A 19425-nucleotide genomic window follows, 5' to 3' on the forward strand; every position below is an offset into this window, starting at 1 on the left:
GATAGAGTGTTAAACAGGATTCTAAAGTAATCAACACTTTAATAAACACATGTGTACCCTAGCCAACACCATTAAAAGACTAGAGAATGGTTAATGAGGATGATACATTTCATTTCTATTGAGCAAAAGAAGGAGACTACACAACATGATAGAGCTTGTACGTGAAATACTGTAGCAAAAGAAGTACACTAAACAACATGGCAGAGCTTGTATGCAAAAGACCATAAAAAAAGAAATAGAGTAGAATTTCAAATCGTCCAATGATGTCCGTTGCTAAATGTAGAACTCAAGAATTAGCTTAGCAACAAAGAAAGGCATGTCTGTACATTGATGCAGTAGCAAGTGAGTTAATTCAAGTGAGCATAACTTTGGGCTTGAAACTATTGCAACTGTTTTAAATATCTTCAGACACGGAAACAAATTGTGTAGCTTCTCATCAAATAAACCACAGGTTTTCTGAGGCAATGGTCTAGGTCTGCACATATCATGATGTGTGTGAGTCAAGACTTTTCCTTTTGTCCTGCTTATCTGGAGGATGTGTGAAGGTTAGATAGATCTTGGGAAATATAGATTAAGACTGGCCTTGCTGCATACAATCTGCTATGTACGAGAATGCAAAGCTGTACCTAGGGATTGAAGGGGGTTCAATCATGTTTTATAACCTGAAAGAGGGCTTTCCAGTCCGTTCTCACAAACTGATCAGAAATCAGGTGGATTTTAAGTGTCAAAAGATTAAAGGAAATTTCAGATTTTCGAAATCAGTTTACAGAATGTCAGATTTCGGAGTTACTAAATGCAGAGTTGCCTTCTGTGAAGATTTTGCTGCTGCTCAGCACTTCAGAGAAAAACAAATGAGTCTCATTCCATGCTTGTGACAAAAGTCTTTGCTTGACCCTACAGTTGTGAGATCCTATTTTGCAAGAGCATACAAACAATCAACTAACGGTCTTAGAGATAACTCAAAAGTTATTTTGATGTTCAAGTAGACATTTGTCCTAAGCATCTGTGGAAATGCAAAATGAGCAAATATGCCGTCTTTACAATCATGCTGGGACAATTTTATCACAAACTAATATTTATCTGCAGCAGCCTTCACTGCATTGCACATACCAAATATGCTAGCCAAGATCTCTAAACATATGGACTATGGTTACACAAACAACACTTTGTACAAGCCTATGAAAAAAACACTTAGCTTACCATCCATTACTGTCCGTATCAATAATTATGCGGTTCTTTGATAACTGCTCTTGAATCAAGATGACCTGATATTGCCATTGCAAAAAAAATAACAAAACAAGGTATTTATCAGCAGATTTTCATACCGACTTCCTCAAACTTATTCATAATCTACGCACCTTCTCAGTTCCTTTAACAACAAAATATCCACCAGGATCCAAAGGACACTCTCCTACACAAAACAATAGCTTTTTAACAGTCCATCAAGTGCTATATGGCCAGTATTATAGGAAGTAATCCACGAGCTTTTTAGTCTTTAGAAACAGTACATTCTGACATACTACAATGCGCTCTAAAATATTAAATACAACTTTCACTCAGAAGGAACCCATCTGTGCTGAGCAAGTACATTGTATCTAAGCTCTAAGATCTGAAATACAACTTTCACAAAGAAGGAACTCAACTGTGCTGAGCAAGTGCTCTAGGAGAGACTCCGGAGTCCAAGTACCTAGTGTAATAGATTGTAGCATGTTCTAAAATGAAGCAAGAGAGGGATTTGGGGGGGGGGGGGGGGGATGAGATGCTTAGTTGCATCTGCAACTATCCTAGAAGACCTATGAGACCAGAAAAATACATCATCGCCATGCGATCCAAACGTGATCCAGAGAGAGATGAAATGAAATGATATATACTATTGACATCTGCAATGACCTACAAGACCAGAGGTTACCAACCGTCATATATGTGATAAAACTGCCTTGAACAAAACTGAATAAAAGCTGACGTAAGAAACTAGGAGAATTAAATATATGAAATGAGTGTACACCACGAGGGATGGGGGGGAGGTCAACCATGAACTGTCCAAGGGTCTCTACAATATGGTATCTATCTCCTTGCCAGTAAAGAACCGAACAAGCCTCAACTGATACCTGAAATGAAATGAATTGAAATGTAATGTAATATTAACGTCTTCAAAAGGTCAAAATGACCTATGAGACCAAAAGGTTACACGTGGTGAATCTAATACCAGGTCTGGGTACAAAAAGTACAAAGAATTGAAAAGAAAATAGTGGGTAGGGGTGGGGTGAAAGCCGATACAAAGGGAATACAAAAAGAGGCTGGGGGGGGGGTTGGGGGGGGGGGGGGGGGGGCATAGTTGACACGTACGGTCACGTACGACGGCTACACGTACGAAGACGTGCGGTACTAATCGAACTAAAAAAAATTAGACGTACAGTGACGTAACGTACGATGCAAAAAAAAATCATGCGTCTTACACATGATAGTTCATATCAGTCATGACATCGACCTTAGTACTTAGTACCAGGGCTAGAAACAAACATTTTTCCTAACCGATCAAAATAAGGGAAAACTTGAGTTTTCAGGTCAAAATTTGAAGCTTTTGCCCGTAATTACACTAAAACTTGTGTAAATTTGCCGGTTTTCTTAGAGGCAAGCTCAAAATCTAACCGGGATTTTATAATTTCAACCGGTTAAAATATACTAGACCCCTGCTTTTTTCTAACACTGCTTAGTACTAAATACGTGTAACTTAAGTCTTAAAAGTTAGAACATGAAAGATCTGTCCATGGACATTGGAAACGGCAATGTCCGAAGAAAGAAGAATCATGATCTCCAAAGTGGTGGCGGCCATAGTAGATCCGCTACCCAAGCCTCGTCGCACATAGGTCATGGTGGTTTGAGCCAATGCAGCCATTGGGCTCTTGTTCAAATGCAGTCGAGATGCAAAACATTCCCACACCAAAAATCGCCCCGCCAAACCAAAAAAAAAAAAAAAAAACGGACGACTCATGTACAGAACGTACGAGTCGTACGGTGCGGTACGGAACATACGGAACGTCCCGTACATCGAACGTGGACAACCCTCGGGGGGGGGGGGGTTGAGCTAATACAATGGAGCTCTCTGACAGTCGAGGCATCATATACATATACATCAGTATCCAAAACGCTATAGAGATTCAATGTCCTCCAAGGTAGGCACTCTGTCGGGACGGCTCACACCAGTATGGTATGGATCCTCTGTCGTAATCTGCGTGGATGTCGAGAGGGCCCCTTCATCCGTGGGCGACGTGACCACCCCAACTCTATGCCTCTGGTGCCTCTGGTGTTGTTATGCTGCTGGAGCTGCTCGGACACCTCTATCTGTGACTAAAAGAAATCAGTAAACTTCGGCTGTTGCTGGATCTCTCTCATTGTGCCCCTCTTCAAGAGGTCCTCTCCGTGTCTGCGAATCTTCAGTAAGTATTGTCACAAATGGAAGCGCATAACAATATAAAATATACTCAGATAAATAGAATTTATCTCTTATTATTGAAGCCAAAGGATATAGAGAGAAATAGATAAAGAGAGAGAGAGAGAGAGAGAGAGTGAGTGAGAAGATCGACACAGTACTGGGGACCAAAAGATGGGCTTGTCCCCCCCCCCCTTAAAGAGAATTCTTTATTAGGGAGAATCTTTTTACAAGCACAAGAACCGGAGAAAACCCTTCCGTTCTAAATCTCTGACTCGATGGTCGTTCCTTCCCGTAAGGGAAATCCGAGAGACAAGCTCTCAATCCTTTTTTCCGTCTGTACTCGGAGTTGAGACTCTGCAGACAGTTTCCGAATTCCGTTTCCGGAATTCCCAAGCGTAGGCCGAAGCCTTCTCGCTTCTCCTTCGCGATGAAGTACCTGCAAATACACACGCAAACACGCGACAACAATTCGTATGTGAATTCACAATAGGTACCTGTCGCTCTTGCACGAGAAAAGCGACTTCCGTGCTTCGCAGTCTCATGATCTCTCGCGTCTTCTGGCGGCAGAGTCTTCTCTTGCTGGCGCTGGCAACCTCCCTTCGGTGAGGGCATGTGGTGCTTTTATAGCTCCTTCACCACGGCACGAATAGCTGCTTGCGGAGAGATCGCGGCCGTTTTTTTTTTTTTTCCGTATTTTTTTTCCGTTTTTTTTTTTTTTTTTTTTGTTCTACCCGAAACAGGGAGAGAGAATTCGCTAGCTGGTTTTGTTGCTTTATTTTCTAAGTGGCTGCCCACTTATTAAGTGGACGGCCGGCATATTTTTAAAATTAGTCTGAATCTCCCCAAAAACTCAATAAAACTTTATAAGTTAAAATCAATGCTTTCACAGCACTTCCGAGGCGTCCCTGGATGCAACCACATGCACGAATGCAATGCAAACATAGATTCCTCGCGGGAAAGCGTTTGCTCTTCCCGGAAAACTCGATCAAATTTTCCGCTTTTTAAGAAAAGCTTCTCAGAACCCATCTTTATTCTTGTGCTTGCGTCTTTACGCGTATTCCTCTTTCCAGTTCGGATTTCCTCTCGACTATGGATATCCCCTTTCCGATGCACCCGTCACCCACCTTGTGACGCATCAGGAATACCCATCACCTAGTCCTTTCCTACCGAACTTACGGTACAATCCCCTTCATGATGCTCTATGTCACCCATCCTATGACGCATCAGAGATGTCCGTTCCCGGATGGTCGGATACTTCTTCCCGATGCTCCCTGTCACCCATCCGATGTGACGCATCAGAAGTACCCGTTCCTGGTGGCCTTACAGATATTCTCGTTCACAGTGCTATCGTCATTACTTTGAATGACGCACTAGGAATACTCTGTGCTCGGATGTCTCCAGTGAGAAAAACCCTCTCACTTAAAATTCCAATAATTCATTTAGAATTATTTTTCCTTGATGTTCCAAGCGAGAAAACCCTCTCACTTATAAATCCAATACTTCATTTAGAGTTATTTTTCTGTCACATAAAGCCAATTTAGCAACATCCCTCTCACTTATAAACAGTTGTCCTCAACTGTAGAGGTCCAACTGAACTGCCGGAGAGAAACCGGAAAATTTCAAATCTTGCTCAATGGTGAGTTGAGCTAGTCCTTTCTCAAAAGAGAACTTAAAAATTAAATTAAACAAAAATTCAAGAATTCAATACTTACCTTACCGCTTCATGTCCTTCCTCTAGTACCTCGAGGATATCCTTCACCATTCATCAAACTTACGAGCCATGTAAGAACTCGTCATTTGCGTCTTTCCAACAGATTGGAAGTTTCCTCATCCGAGAATCTGTTAACTCAATTCCACCTTCTCAATCCCGAGAAGAATAATCCTCCTAGAAATCAATCTAGGTATCTGTCTTTGCGCATAATCCTGCGCTGTTAGTATAGAGGGTATTAAACCTCTTATGTACTCCCACATAGGGAATGCTCAAGTCATATAAGCTCGATGTCTTTCTTCCACAATTTGCGATCACCTTAAAGAAGGTTCTTGTTCCAGGCCGTTGCTCAACGTAGGCGGACGGTTCCAGGCCGAAGATTCCTTGTGCACAACAGCACTTCCTTCCAATCGTTTCCTCCTGCGAGTTATTACCACCACCAGTGATTTCCCGACACCCATTAGCGTCTCTTCCTTACAAAATCATAAAAAATGATTCACCTTGCGAGCATCAATGACGACTTGCAAAATCTCAGGCAGATAGGATTCTAGCCATAGCATTTTCTGAACGTACGTTCAAACCCGGTTCACAATAGAGAGAACCCTCTTTGATTCTCAGGGATGTTCTCCCATATGTAATTCTTACCATTTTGAAATGGTTGGCGAACTATATTCTTACGAACATAATAGTTCGAATTTATTCCAGTAGCGTGTAAATGCTACTTGACCTGCTCATGGAGAAACATATACCGCAACCAAAAGTTGCTACTGTAATGGTAAAAGCACATAGCGTACTCGATGATCAACAACCATCGGAAAACCTCTTCTCCGTAGATTCCTTCTACCAAACACATCTCAAATAGAGATTCTCGTGTCGGAATATTCTTGCGTGCAAAAAGGCGCTCGAGAGTACAACAAACTCTCGTCCAGTTCCTTGGCATAGGTCTGCATCTTCGTGTGTTATCCATGTACTCAAAAGTGTACATAATTCTTAAGCTGTGTTAGAGATTCAATGAACCTGGGAAATTACCTTCCCTTCGTAAGATCCTTAGAGCAAAGACGCTCAACTTGATGATCCCTTGGCTCGATCTTAGAGCAAAACCCGCTCATCAAATAATCTAGGATTTCAATCCTTGGATTCCTCGAGCACAGGCCGTAGTCGTCGCTTGTTCCTTCCCTCGTAAAGAGTGTTCATTCACTTGTGCGAAAAGCACTACCATATCTTCCCTTACCAGGTAGGGGGTGTGGGCTTAAAGAGTATTCAAGCTTAGTGAAAGCTTTTCTTGGTTGAAAGATCTGAATGGTTCCTTCCTTTCTGCCGTCCTACCCACAATAGCAGGTAATTTGTTTGTGAACTACCGGATACGAGATCAATAGTTGACCTTCCGGATAGTTGAGCAAACCAATTCATCTCAGAAAACGATGTTTCAAATTGATCCTACTCTCATAAATACGCGAGAGTGATTGTCCTCGTCAGACACATGCATATCTCGTGCATAAAAGCAATACGCATTTTATGAGTTCCTCAAAGATTTCACTTTGATCCAAGACCTGCCCTCTCACTTAAAGTTTGAGGGTCAAAAACTCGGGAGTTAGATTGAATTCCCTTACTCCAAACTTTCTCCGGATAGCAATGTATCCTTCGAGGAGAGGTAACAAAAATTCGTTGTTTCTGTGTTCAATGGTTCTCGTCCCACTGCGGGGATTGTATTCTATGTACATCAAGGTGTACACTTTCAGCTTTTATTGTTGACTCCACCATCTACTGCAAAGTATCTTGCAGATGGGTTTACAAAATTCGGGCAAAAGTCCTTTGAATTTCTTCATCTTTCCTTCCTCAGAGAGGGTCAAGAGTGGAGCTACCTTGGCAAGAGTGAACCACTACTTGCTTGGACTTGCTCGTATTTCTATTGGGCAAACCGATCCCAATCTTCTTGGATGCCTTCCTCAAAGGGTAGAGGAAAAAAATTCAGCCTTGAATTGAATCCAAGTCTTGTTGTAAGTTCCTTGCAAAGCTTTGGTATACCACCAAGTACTTGCAATCCCCTTGAGGTGTTTGGTCACATGCCTCACCTTCGACGCTTCTCAGAAATTGCCGTTTGCAAAGGCAACTTCATACTGTCAAATGAAAGCGGTAGCTTTCGGGGCATATTCTCTTCCGTCAAAAGTATCAAACTTGATCGGAGGGTTCTGAGGTCTAAAGACCTTCTTCATATCCTTCCCGAGATGACAGGATTTCTTGGCTATGGTTCTGGAATGATGTTCATGGATATCTTCTGAATTCTGAAGGATCTCGAGCATTCCGCTCCTTGGATTCTCTAGGTTCTTGAGCATCATGCTCTTGTTACCTTCTCAGAGAATCCCAAGTCTTGTGTCGACTTCTTGCAGAGAGAAAAAAAATTCCAACTCTGCGAGCTTCTTCCTGCAGGACTTACCTTTCCGCCTGCTTACTTCTCTCTTGGCTTGTCATGGCTTCTTCCCGTATCTTCCCAGAGTCGTCCTCCTTTACAAAGAAAGAGAGAAGACCATGCTCTAATACCATTGTCACAAACGGGAGCGCATAACAATATAAAATATACTCAGATAAATAGAATTTATCTCTTATTATTGAAGCCAAAGGATATAGAGAGAAATAGATAGAGAGAGAGAGAGAGAGAGTGATAAGATCGACACAGTACTAGGGACCAGAAGATGGGCTTGTCCCCCCCCTAAAAGAGAATTCTTTATTAGGGAGAATCTTTTTACAAGCACAAGAACCGGAGAAAACCCCTCCGTTCTAAATCTCTTACTCGATGGTCGTTCCTTCCCGTAAGGGAAATCTGAGAGACAAGCTCTCAATCCTTTTTTCCGTCTGTACTCGGAGTTGAGACTCCGCAGACAATTTCCGAATTCCGTTTCCGGAATTCCCAAGCGTAGGCCGAAGCCTTCTCGCTTCTCCTTCGCGATGAAGTACCTGCAAACACACACGCAAACACACGACAACAATTCGTATGGCAGATCCACAATAGGTACCTGTCGCTCTTGCACGAGAAAAGCGACTTCCGTGCTTCGCAGTCTCGCGATCTCTCGCGTCTTCTGGCGGCAGAGTCTTCTCTTGCTGGCGCTGGCAACCTCCCTTCGGTGAGGGCATGTGGTGCTTTTATAGCTCCTTCACCACGGCACGAATAGCTGCTTGCGGAGAGATCGCGGCCGTTTTTTTTTTTCCGTATTTTTTTTTCGTTTTTTTTTTTTAAATGTTCTACCCGAAATAGGGAGAGAGAATTCGCTGGCTGGTTTTGTTGCTTTATTTTCTAAGTGGCTGCCCACTTTCTAAGTGGACGGCCGGCATATTTTTAAAATTGGTCTGAACCTACCCAAAAACTCAATAAAACCTTATAAGTTAAAATCAATGCTTTCACAGCACTTCCCAGGCGTCCCTGGATGCAACCACATGCACGAATGCAATGCAAACATAGATTCCTCGCGGGAAAGCGTTTGCTCTTCCCGAAAAACTCGTTCAAATTTTCCGCTTTTTAAGAAAAGCTTCTCGCTTCTCAGAACCCATCTTTATTCTTGTGCTTGCGTCTTTACGCGTATTCCTCTTTCAAGTTCGGATTTCCTCTCGACTATGGATATCCCCTTTCCGATGCACCCGTCACCCACCTTGTGACGCATCAGGAATACCCATCACCTAGTCCTTTCCTACCGAACTTACGGTACAATCCCCTTCACGATGCTCTATGTCACCCATCCTATGACGCATCAGAGATGTCCGTTCCCGGATGGTCAAATACTTCTTCCCGATGCTCCTTGTCACCCATCCGATGTGACGCATCAGAAGTACCCGTTCCTGGTGGCCTTACAAATATTCTCGTTCACAGTGCTATCGTCATTACTTTGAATGACGCACTAGCAATACTCTGTACTCGGATGTCTCCAATGAGAAAAACCCTCTCACTTAAAATTCCAATAATTCATTTAGAATTATTTTTCCTTGATGTTCAAAGCGAGAAAACCCTCTCACTTATAAATCCAATAATTCATTTAGAGTTATTTTTCTGTCAAATAAAGCCAATTTAGCAACAAGTATAATCCGAGGCATCTCTGATCCTGGTATCTCACGACTCTAGAAAGTGGCCCAAAACCCCCTCTGAATAGACAGTGAAAGCGGCCTCGTATCTCATAGTATACTGGGCAGTGACATATGTAATGTAGCTCTATCTCTGGCTCTATCTAGCACACCTAACAAATCCTAGACTCAGCGGTACTCCTCTAAATCTGCCTGTCTCGATCTCCAATTGATGTGAGGATGTGCGAATCTGACCAATAGCACATCGTATCCCGTGGGATAGTTGAGTGTCCATGTATCCTGATCTGATCACAAAACCATCCTCTGTGAGTTGGAGAAGATGCTCTCTATAGGAAGTCAACTTAGCTCATGCGTAGGTTGTATCCATGTCCTCTTCATGTCCAACTGAATCAAGTCGTGTCGGATGAGCCTTGTAATATTTTCCCTAGTGAGGGAGATGGAGAGTGCATCCAAAGAGTACCGAAATGGGGGTAGCCGATCCATACTAAGCCATGTAACTGAACCCAAGATGCCATCTCTGCATACCAACATGATCTATCTCCCTGCAATGCCAGCTGTCGCGAAGACTCTAGTGCTAATCGAGCATATCTATCTCTGAGAGAGCCCAATCGCTATGCATAAATGAAACTGATCGAGTGAGTGCCTCCACTGCCAATGTAGGAGCAACGAGCTCCACCCTAATAATGTCATGTGGTAATGAGGCCTTGGCCCTAATCATCCGAGAAATCATAGACACCAAGGGCTTCGCCATACATCTCCATCCATCAGTACTGCCAGCTCTGCTATGATGATCAACTGAGGGGCCCTATATCTCCACTCCGTACAGCATGGCCAAAGTGACCAAAGTGTCAAAGAGTCAAAGCTTTGTCCGAGGTTCCTGGGACTGAATCTGCGAACATAACCTCTCAAGTCTCCCCAATGTTGCATAGGCTCTGGTCAATCGCGTATCTATTGCACGCCTCCGGGAAAATATTGGACCGCTGAAAACCGCCCCAAGATAAGTGTATGTATCTGCATACTCCACAGTCTCTCGACCATATGTAAAAGTGAGGGCGGACCTTCTTACCCACTGCGTCGTGGTGTTAAACACCATTACCTTGGTCTTACCAAGCTTCACAGACAATCCACTGTCCCGTGCAAATACATGCAATGCATCCAAATGACGTTGCATCCCCTCTGGAGAATCTGAGAACAGCACAATATCATCAGCATATAATAGCAACGGAATCCATGTCCCTCCAAGCTGAGCACCTCTATCACCCTCTGCCTGTACATAATCTGAAAACTCATCTACATATATCCCAAAGAGAGTCAGAGATAGGAGGCAACCCTGCTTCACCCCAATGGTGGAGTGAACCATGTCGGACATGCCCTGAGTAGCGCGTACATGTCCTACCACTGTCCTGTATAAAGCTAAGATCCCCCAGATCAGCTCTGTGGGCACCCCCATGTCTTGCATTCTGCGTATGAGTTTGGCTCGTGGCACTGTATCAAAGGCTTTGTGGAAATCCACAAAGCTACAATATATCCTCCTGCCATGGTGTCTACCCTCCTCAATAATGGCTCTGAGTGTCAGAATCTGGTCAAGAGTGAAGAAACCTCTCCTGAACCCTGCCTGTGGTGTTCCGGTATGCCCTCTCTCTCTACCCATCCACTCAACTCATGCTCAAGAATTGATGCGTATAGCCTAGCCAGAGTGTGACCAACCATGATGGTTCGGTAATTCCCGGGAAACATAGGATCTCCCGACTTGAAGATAGGCACAATAGTGGACATACTCCCAAGTCTCAGGGAAACCCTCGTACATGGCTCTATTAAACATCATAGCAAGAGGCTCTGCAAGCATATCTCGGGCATGGATAAAGAGCTCTGCTACCAGACCATCATGATCCTATGCTCTTCGTGTCTTCGTCTTGTCAATGGCTTTCCTTACCCTCTCAGCAGTAAAGAAAGTACATGTTTCTGGGCATGCCTCTGGAGGGTCAGGCAAAGGCGGCTGCCTTGATGCTGTATAAAGAGATGTAGCATATTCCCCCCATGTCTCTGTGGAAGTGATGGCTGGCAGTGGAGAGTGCTCATTGAAAAGCCTCCATGCCTCACTAGAGTCCTGACTCATAAATAGCTGATACAGATCACGCTCTAATTGCGATAGGTAAGCCCTCTTCTTTCCTCGCACTAGGCGGCGGAAGATAATCCGTGACTATCTATGTGTAGTAGTACCCATGAGCACCTCTCTTTGTAATCCGATCCTCATCTCTCTACACTCCTCATCATACCAACTGTTCTAAGGGATGCTCCCAGATCGTCTGCGTGTAGGCTGGCTGTGGGGATATGCCCCTGATGCTACATCATGGAGCGTCTCTGTCAAAATCTGGGTGAGCTCATCTAGTGGTCGTCCTGGCTCCTGAGTGCATAGCTGCCTGTATATCTCATCAGTGTACACGTGATCTGTCTCCCTCGTGAAAATATACCGAGTATGTGTGGAGGCCTCTCTTAATGGAGCTACGTTGAGCTGGAACAATAGAGTGAAAGACAAGATAGCATGAGCGACTACTACCCCAACTGGCCTAGTTCCCACCATGAAATCTTGAAAGGAAGGAATGAGTCCTGGCGGAGCCATAACATAATCCACTATACTAGCGCCGTGACCATGTGGAAAGCATGTAAAACCACCTGCTGTAGGGAATCTTTGTAGGCCATTCAAATGGCCAATCCATGTGGAGTCCCCATATCGATCAAGTATCTGCCATACTCAGTGTGTTCCTCATCGTGTGATAATCTAGACAGACCCATTTTTGTAATGTCAAGCTCTCATATCACCTCCTCTGAGGTATCATAGAGTATTGTCTGGTGATGGGCAATCCTAGCATTCAAATCCCCCAAGATAATAATGTCGCCATCTCTGGAAAACTCCCATATATCACCATCCAAAATAGAGAAGGGGGACTGTCTCTAGGTGATGCATATATTGATGTACTAGGAGGGAAATAGCAAATAGCGATGTAAAGATATCTGCCTGTCTCTACCTTCAGTCTCACCCACATGTACCTAGCCCTCCAACCTATATGTATCAGAGATTGTAGCTCCTCCCTGAATAAGACTGCCACTCCTCCTGAACCTCGTCCTCTGTGCTCTAATCTAGTCTCCTGTCTGCAAGTTGTCTCCCATCTGTATCCGCTCACATGGGGCATGGATTGCCCAGGGACCTGATGCATCTCAGAGTAGAAAATGATGGTCTCTCCTTGTGAAACTATCCTCAAAGGCCCCTACATCAAGGCGCAAAGATCCATCACAATTCCATGTAGCCACTCTGAGTGTGGTCCCACAGGTCTCGCACCGTCATGCGGGGCGCTTCTCCAGAATAACCACTCGTCCATCCTTGTAGAAGGCCCACAGACAATGACGCTGACTCTCCAAGGATGGTCACAAGCTGCGCACGCTGCTGGAAGGCCACTATGTACTACCCAGCTCCCCACTGTTGTAGCTCTATGTGCAACTAGCCACTGGAACAAATTGACTACCGCGGCTGTTTGGCGTCCCACAACCTCACCCAAAAGGCTGACAAGAACTCAGTTGTGAGACCCTCCTCCTGCCAATGAGCTGCTGCAGCAGGACGAGCCTCTCTCCGTGCTGCCAGTATGTGACGTCCCAGTCCAACAATGTACTGAAAGAAAGGGACCCCTGGATGGTCGGCTAGGGAGAAAGGGTCCCTCCAAAACCACTCTCCAGGATCCCACTGCACTCGTACCAATGGACAGCTCTCCCAAGCCCAAATCCTCCCGCAGATGCCCACTACTCGGATCCTCCGAAAACAACACTTTGCAACCTGTGGAGCCTCTACTGAGACCCTGTGTAGTCGACCCTCACCTTGTATCTCAAAAAACATGAAGGGTACAGTCTTTGAGCAAGCTAAAACTGCGATGAGGACCTCCACTCACGTTAAGGCCCCCATCCATCTAGGAACTTCTGTCTCTAGAGGTGTGAGCCACTCAGCTGGTACTACCTCTGTGATGTCCTGCCACATCCTCTGCACCCCTCTCATGCCCTGCAACTGGATGCTCTATAACTCCTCTGGCAAACCTGAAAACTGAAGCCAGTCACCTAGAGTGCGTGTTGGACCCTCTGCCATGGGACTCCAAGAAACATGAGGCCTACTACCAACCAAGTGGCCTCTCTGAGTGCGGACCATGGATTTCCAAACAAGGGGCTGTCTCAAGCGCTCCTCCGTGCAGGTGGGCTGGTGCTGCTCCAGGCCTCTCCGCAACTGCTCCCTAGAGCGAAGCAGGCTCACAACAAAATGATCCTCCAATCTCCTGCTCAGACCAACTCTGCGCATCGCTATAAAGATCCATCTGATGGAACGTCTCCAAGGGCCTCTTGCTTGAGGCACTCGAGCTCGAAGACGCTGAAGCAAAAACTCCTTCCAGGGCTCCTCCCCTAGAAGCAGTCCTCTGACAACAAACTTTCCAAGGACTTTGCTCTGTTGTGCTGGGTCTATGATCCCCAAACCCCCCCCCCCCCCCCCCCCCCCCCCCCCCCCCCCAGAGAACAAGGTAGAGTGATGACCTGCCAGGCTACTTTGGCCCAGGCTATCAGAGTGTCGCGCCCTGACCAAAGAAAGTTCCTGATCTTGGAGTGTCTTTATCGTGCCTAGGAGGTTGCCATTAATTTTGTTTTCACAGTCTCACATTTCCTCCTTGCATTATTGGATGGCATCCTCAAGGGGGTCGTCCTTGTCGTTTTGCTTCTTTATGTATAAGAGCTTCCCTTTATTTGATATGATAAATCACACCATACTTAAGAATTTTTCTGAGCCACAATATGCATACATTTTTCCTCTCACAAAAAATCCTTTGTTCCTTCTCTCAACCACCACACACTATGCATAAATTCCTAAAACTTTCCCCCTTTTGACGATTTGGCTTGGGACAGTTGTCCCTCATCATGTGCCTGTTTTTATACACATCCAACTTTGGGATTGGTCTCTGTGCCAGACTTTGCATGCTATTGGTCACGTGATGTACTCACCTACGCAGATCTCGTTAGACAGCTTGCATCATGTATTTGTGTATCATGTGCGGCTTGTCAAGCTATATCATCCATGTAGAGCGAGCATTGTGGTGCAGGGGCAAAGATTTAGATATCCGTTATGGTTCCATATACAAACTCATTGAGGAGTTCCTTGATAAAGGTAAAAGCGCGCGGGGGGGGGGGGCTAGAACGACTCTGCTCAATCTTCAGGAGAAGAAATCTGAGTTACACGTATCATGCTTTGGTTTTGTTACGCCCCTAGACATCACCATGGGTGCCTGAGCATTGTCTAGCGATGTGAGAGACCCTACGCCTGCACATTGTTTTTTTTTTTCCGAGAAAAGGATCCTTCTATTAGTTAATAAAAATGCCCATAAAAGGGCTACAACCACCTCTACTAGAGAGGGCTACATCAACCATAAGGGAAGACTCTTACAATGGAAAAACAACATATGTACAATGAGGGCTAAATCAAGAGATGGGAGGGAAAAGCCACACAGGTGGACGATAGTGCCATCTGAGCTCACCCCGGACCATGGTGAAGAAAGGCCCAGGGCGCCAGAGTCGAAGGAACTCCTCTCTACGCTCCCGCGTGCAGTCGGAGTTGCCCTGAAGTGTCTCAAAATGTCCCCGGAGAGTATGAATCAACTCCAGTCAAAAATCTCGAAAAGTCTCCGCCTTCGCTGGTGGCAAAAGGCGAGCCTCGAAGATGCAGAAGCAGCGGGCCCGCCAAATGAACCAGAGTGCCACGCCACAGACGAGCTCCCAACACACCTCTCTCTCACTGCACCACTCCTGTGGGGTAAGCTCTGTAGCAGGCTGGAGTGTAGGTCCACCGCCCTGTATCACTATCAGCCAGTTGGTGGAAGATAGCTGAAACTAAAGTGTAGGGCATGTGAGAGTGGACCAAGCAACTCCCCCACAAATGTATTGTCGTGCTGTGGAAAGAGCTGGCATCAGCCGAAGGATCCGAAGCCAAACCTGTTGTGCCATAGGGCAGTCCCACAAACAATGACACTGACTCTCCAAATCGACTCGCCGCGGCTCTCTGGCGTCCCACAACCTCGCCCAAAAGGCTAACAAGAACTCAGTTGTGAGACCCTCCTCCTGCCAATGAGGTGCTGCAGCAAGACGAGCCTCTCTCCGTGCTGCCGGTATGTGACGTCCCGACTCCCAATCAAACATTGTACTGAAAGAAAGGGACCCCTGGATGGTCGGCTAAGAAGAAAGGGTCCCTCCAAAACCACTCTCCGGGATCCCACTGCACTCGTGCCAGTGGACAGCTCTCCCAAGCCCAGAGCCTCCAATGGCCTATCTCAAGAGTTCTTGGGTCAGGATCGATGACACTCTGCAACCTGTGGAGCCTCTACCGAGACTCTATGTAGTCGATCCTTTCCCTATATCTCGAAGAACATGGAGGGTACAGTCTCTGAGCAAGCTTGAACTGCGATGAGGACCTCCAGTCGCGTGAAGGCCCCCATCCATCTTGGAGCTGCTGTCTCTACAGGTGTGAGCCACTCAGGGGTACTGCCTCTGTAATGTCCTGACACATGCTCTGCACCCCTCTCATGCCCTACAGCTAGATGCTCTGTAACTCCTCTCGCAAACCTGAGATTTCAAGATGGAACAAGATTGAAGTAGGGGATAGCTCATGTAAAAGCTTGTGTGATCCGGAGACCCAAGTGAGTCGTGCTGGAGAGACCAGATAGCGACAATATTCCATTAGAGATGGACTATTGTCTAGAAATGGAAAAGCCTCCATGCCGGAAATCGATGAGGTTCGACAAAGGATTTTGTTCAAATGCCATAATGTTCCAGGCGTTGGGACCCAAGCATCCTAAGAACTTTATCTGGTGAAATGATATTTCTATTGGCCAAAGATGCGCTCTTACATAGAGAGCTATGTAAAGAGATGCACTCGGCGACTTTTTTAAGGAATGTGGCTTAATTTGGTTGACCGCAACAAGAGACTGCTCTTCAAAAACCATCTTGTGACGTAAGACTTCAAGTTGAAAATCTTGCAAAAACTGTAAAGCATTCAACGAAGAGGAAATCTTGTTAAGACATTTGTCATCAGCTTTTGTATATGAATCAAACAGATTTATGAAAGATTACATATGTTAGTCTTTTCGATTGAAAGATTACATAATTGGACATGTGTTCTTGTGTTTATGGAACCATGATTGATTAGACATACTTCTATCCCTAAGTAGGGAAATATGAATGGCCATTGACATGCTTGAAAAGCATGAAGGACTATATCCTCGTACCTTATTGGAAGAGAGATATAGATGGATACAAGTATATGCAACGGATGAAATCTACCTTAGGCGCACATGCAGAGTATAACATGCATGATGACTTGCAGTGAGTGTTGTTTTGAAAATGCTTGAGCATTATGTATTTTGCTTGTGAAGAGCTTTCATTTGATTCCCATATTGATTTTGTTGTTATGAGTTTTCAGCCGATTCTAGAATGTTCTAGAAGCTTCTAGTCAAGGCCTAAAAGAATCTAAGAGGAGAATTCCAAAAGAAAAACAAGTGTCAAGACACTTGTTACAAGTGTAAGGAAACTTGTCAAAGACAAAAGATAATTCACTTTTTCTCTTTTTTTTTTCAAAAGGCCAAGACACTTGAGACATGTAAGGACACTTGTCAAAGACAATTTATCTCTTTAGACAAGTGGCAAGACACGTGCTAATGCAAACACATAACCTTCTTATTCAAGAGGCAAGTTCATTTATAAAAGCAACCCTTTTCTCTCATTTTGGAGATAACCTCATTGCTGAAATTAATCTCAAAATTTCAGTCCAAGAAGCCTCTACACTACCACCACCACTACCCTCTACATGTTCTCTCTTTCCCTTGAGCTCTACTTGTTACCAAGAAGCCTCTACATTACCACCACCACTGCCCTCTACATGTTATTTCTCTTTCCCTTAAGCTCTACTTGTTACTTGTTACGTAGTTTTAGATTGTAGTAGTAGTAGTAGTATTTTGTTCCACTTCTAGTTCTTTTGTACCCAGACATGGTATTAGATTCACTATTTTGTAACTGATTGGTCTCATAGGTCATTTTGGCCTTTTGAAGACGTTAATATAACATTTCATTTCATTTCATTTCTCCCCCATAAGCCCTACATGCTCTCTCTCTCTCTCTCTCTCTCTCTCTCTCTCTCTCTCTCTCTCTCTCTCAAGCTGCGCGACCTGCAAACCCTACGCGCAATTGGACAAACAGCAAACCCTCTGCTCTGCACGACCTGCAAACCCTGCGCGCCATCAGTTCTCGTGCGCCCCTCGGCTCCGCAAACTGGGCGTTCAGTGCACCCTGTACATCTCCTCGCGGCAGACACTCCTTCGCACAGCAATCAGCCATTTGCGCATCTGTGCAAGCTGCCCGCAGTGAGCTGTACCTTTCTCATCCAAGGATAGCACTCTACTTGTGTGTGTGTGTGTGTGTGGGATGAGAAGCAGCATGCGGATGTGTGTGTGTGTGTCTGTCTATGTCGAGTGTGTGTGTGTGTGTGTGTGTACGCTCATGGGGGATTTGGGTGTGTGGTGAATCCTTCGGCCTCGTCTGTCGCGCGACTCTGTTCTGCACAACATCTACCCTGTGCAGGCCCTTCACAACGCGCCGGGGGTGGAAGTTTGATTTCGCCTGTACGCGGTCCTTCCATCCTCTTGTGTGCGAGAGAGGGGTGTGTGCTTTTGTACAGCTAGCCGGTGTGTGTGTTTGTCTGTGTATATAGCAGTCATATATCAAAAACTCCCAAAAAAAGAAGAGAGTTTGTGTGTGAGAGCTTCACATGGATTCGACTGATCAGTGTATATATAAGCGTCGGAAAGCCATGGAAACTTCGGAGATGGATGCTTTGAGTCTTATCAAAGAATGTTTGCATGAGGACTTCGAGGATGCACGTCAAGCCTGGGAAGGATCCGCTCCTGTTATGGAAGTGCGCATCCCTATACAGGAGCTCATGGATCCTGTTGCTCAATATGCACTTAACGCTGTGATTCTTTTTTTCCCGCGTAGAATGCCTACGGCTCAGGATGTAGGCCAATGGGTTGATTTCCTACTCAAACGGCAAGCAGTCCGAGGGGTTTACTTTGCGCGCGAGGGTTCTACGAAGTCTTGCTGGCTGACATGGATGCTCGGGATGCTCTGCTTGAAATGTCTCCTCTTTTCTTCAATACGCAGATGACTCATGTGCTGCCCTGGGCTCTTACCAAGGACTATCAGAGTCTCATTCGTCACAAGTGTCCAGTCTCGGTTGAAGTGGTCGACTTTCCTCGCACTTGGCGTCATTTTCTTCCTTTGTTGGTTGCTCAGTTAGGCAAAGTCCTTTGGCCTTCGAAGCTGGAGGCAAACACAAACCATTTTTGTATTTTGTGGGACACGGATATCCCCACGACAGCAGGTATTTCGATCGATTCTGGGGATACAGTGGTTGGAAAGCGCCCATTTAAGCTTAAATGGGGCAAGTTTGCAAACTCTTGCTTCCGCTGTGGCAAATTTGGTCATATGAAGTCCGAAAGTCTGGAACCAAATCTGCAACCACCTCTTTCAGCCGTCCTTGCTCCTCAACTTCGCTCGCCTCTGAAACCTTCTATTGAGGTTCAAACTAAAGGAGTTTCAACCTCCTCCCCCTCAGCTGGGGCGATGAAAGGCAAGGAGAAACAGGTACAATTGTCTGCACTTTCTGCTTCTCCAAATATTAAAGACAAGGGAAAAGAACCGGTTTCGACCTTTCAAACTTGGATAGTGCCCAAGAAACCCGCCAAAGCTGCTACAGCTCGTGTTCCAGCATCTTCTCGTAATTATGTGCCTCCTTTGAAGAATGTTGCTCAGAAAAAACTCCCTTGTAATGACAACACTTCTTTGGCTGAAGCTTGGGACAAGGTTGTTCGTTCTTACAAGGAGATTGTTACTGGAGAAGCTTCTTCATCGCAAGGTGCATTTCCTTTCAATTATCCAGGTCCACACACACACACACACCTATATCTATCTATATATATATATAGATATATATATATATATATATATATATATATATATTATATGTCCCTCTCTCTCTCAAGCTCTAATCAAAGATTGGTATTTATCCTATGTGCAAAGAGTTAATTGCCAGGTGGTGTATCAAGGGCGAGTTTCATTGGTATCTGAGCGTAATCACTTTCCTTACCAT

At 45.1% G+C, this 19425-nt stretch overlaps 1 protein-coding gene across 2 annotated transcripts in view; it reads right to left on the reverse strand.

Annotated features, from left to right (window-relative positions):
* NRPC2 (nuclear RNA polymerase C2) overlaps positions 1–19425 on the reverse strand; it is a 259266-nt gene that overhangs the window by 175356 nt on the left and 64485 nt on the right. For both annotated transcript variants that reach the window (XM_086509417.1, XM_086509418.1), the window contains exons 6-7: positions 1359–1411; positions 1201–1265 (exon numbers count right to left, since the gene is read on the reverse strand). In XM_086509417.1, the coding sequence (XP_086365543.1) occupies positions 1201–1265; positions 1359–1411 (118 nt within the window). The remainder of the gene's footprint in view (positions 1–1200; positions 1266–1358; positions 1412–19425) is intronic.

Source organism: Adiantum capillus-veneris, chromosome 3 (assembly GCF_014529385.1).
Source record: "Adiantum capillus-veneris isolate H3 chromosome 3, ASM1452938v2, whole genome shotgun sequence".
NCBI lineage: Eukaryota > Viridiplantae > Streptophyta > Polypodiopsida > Polypodiales > Pteridaceae > Adiantum > Adiantum capillus-veneris.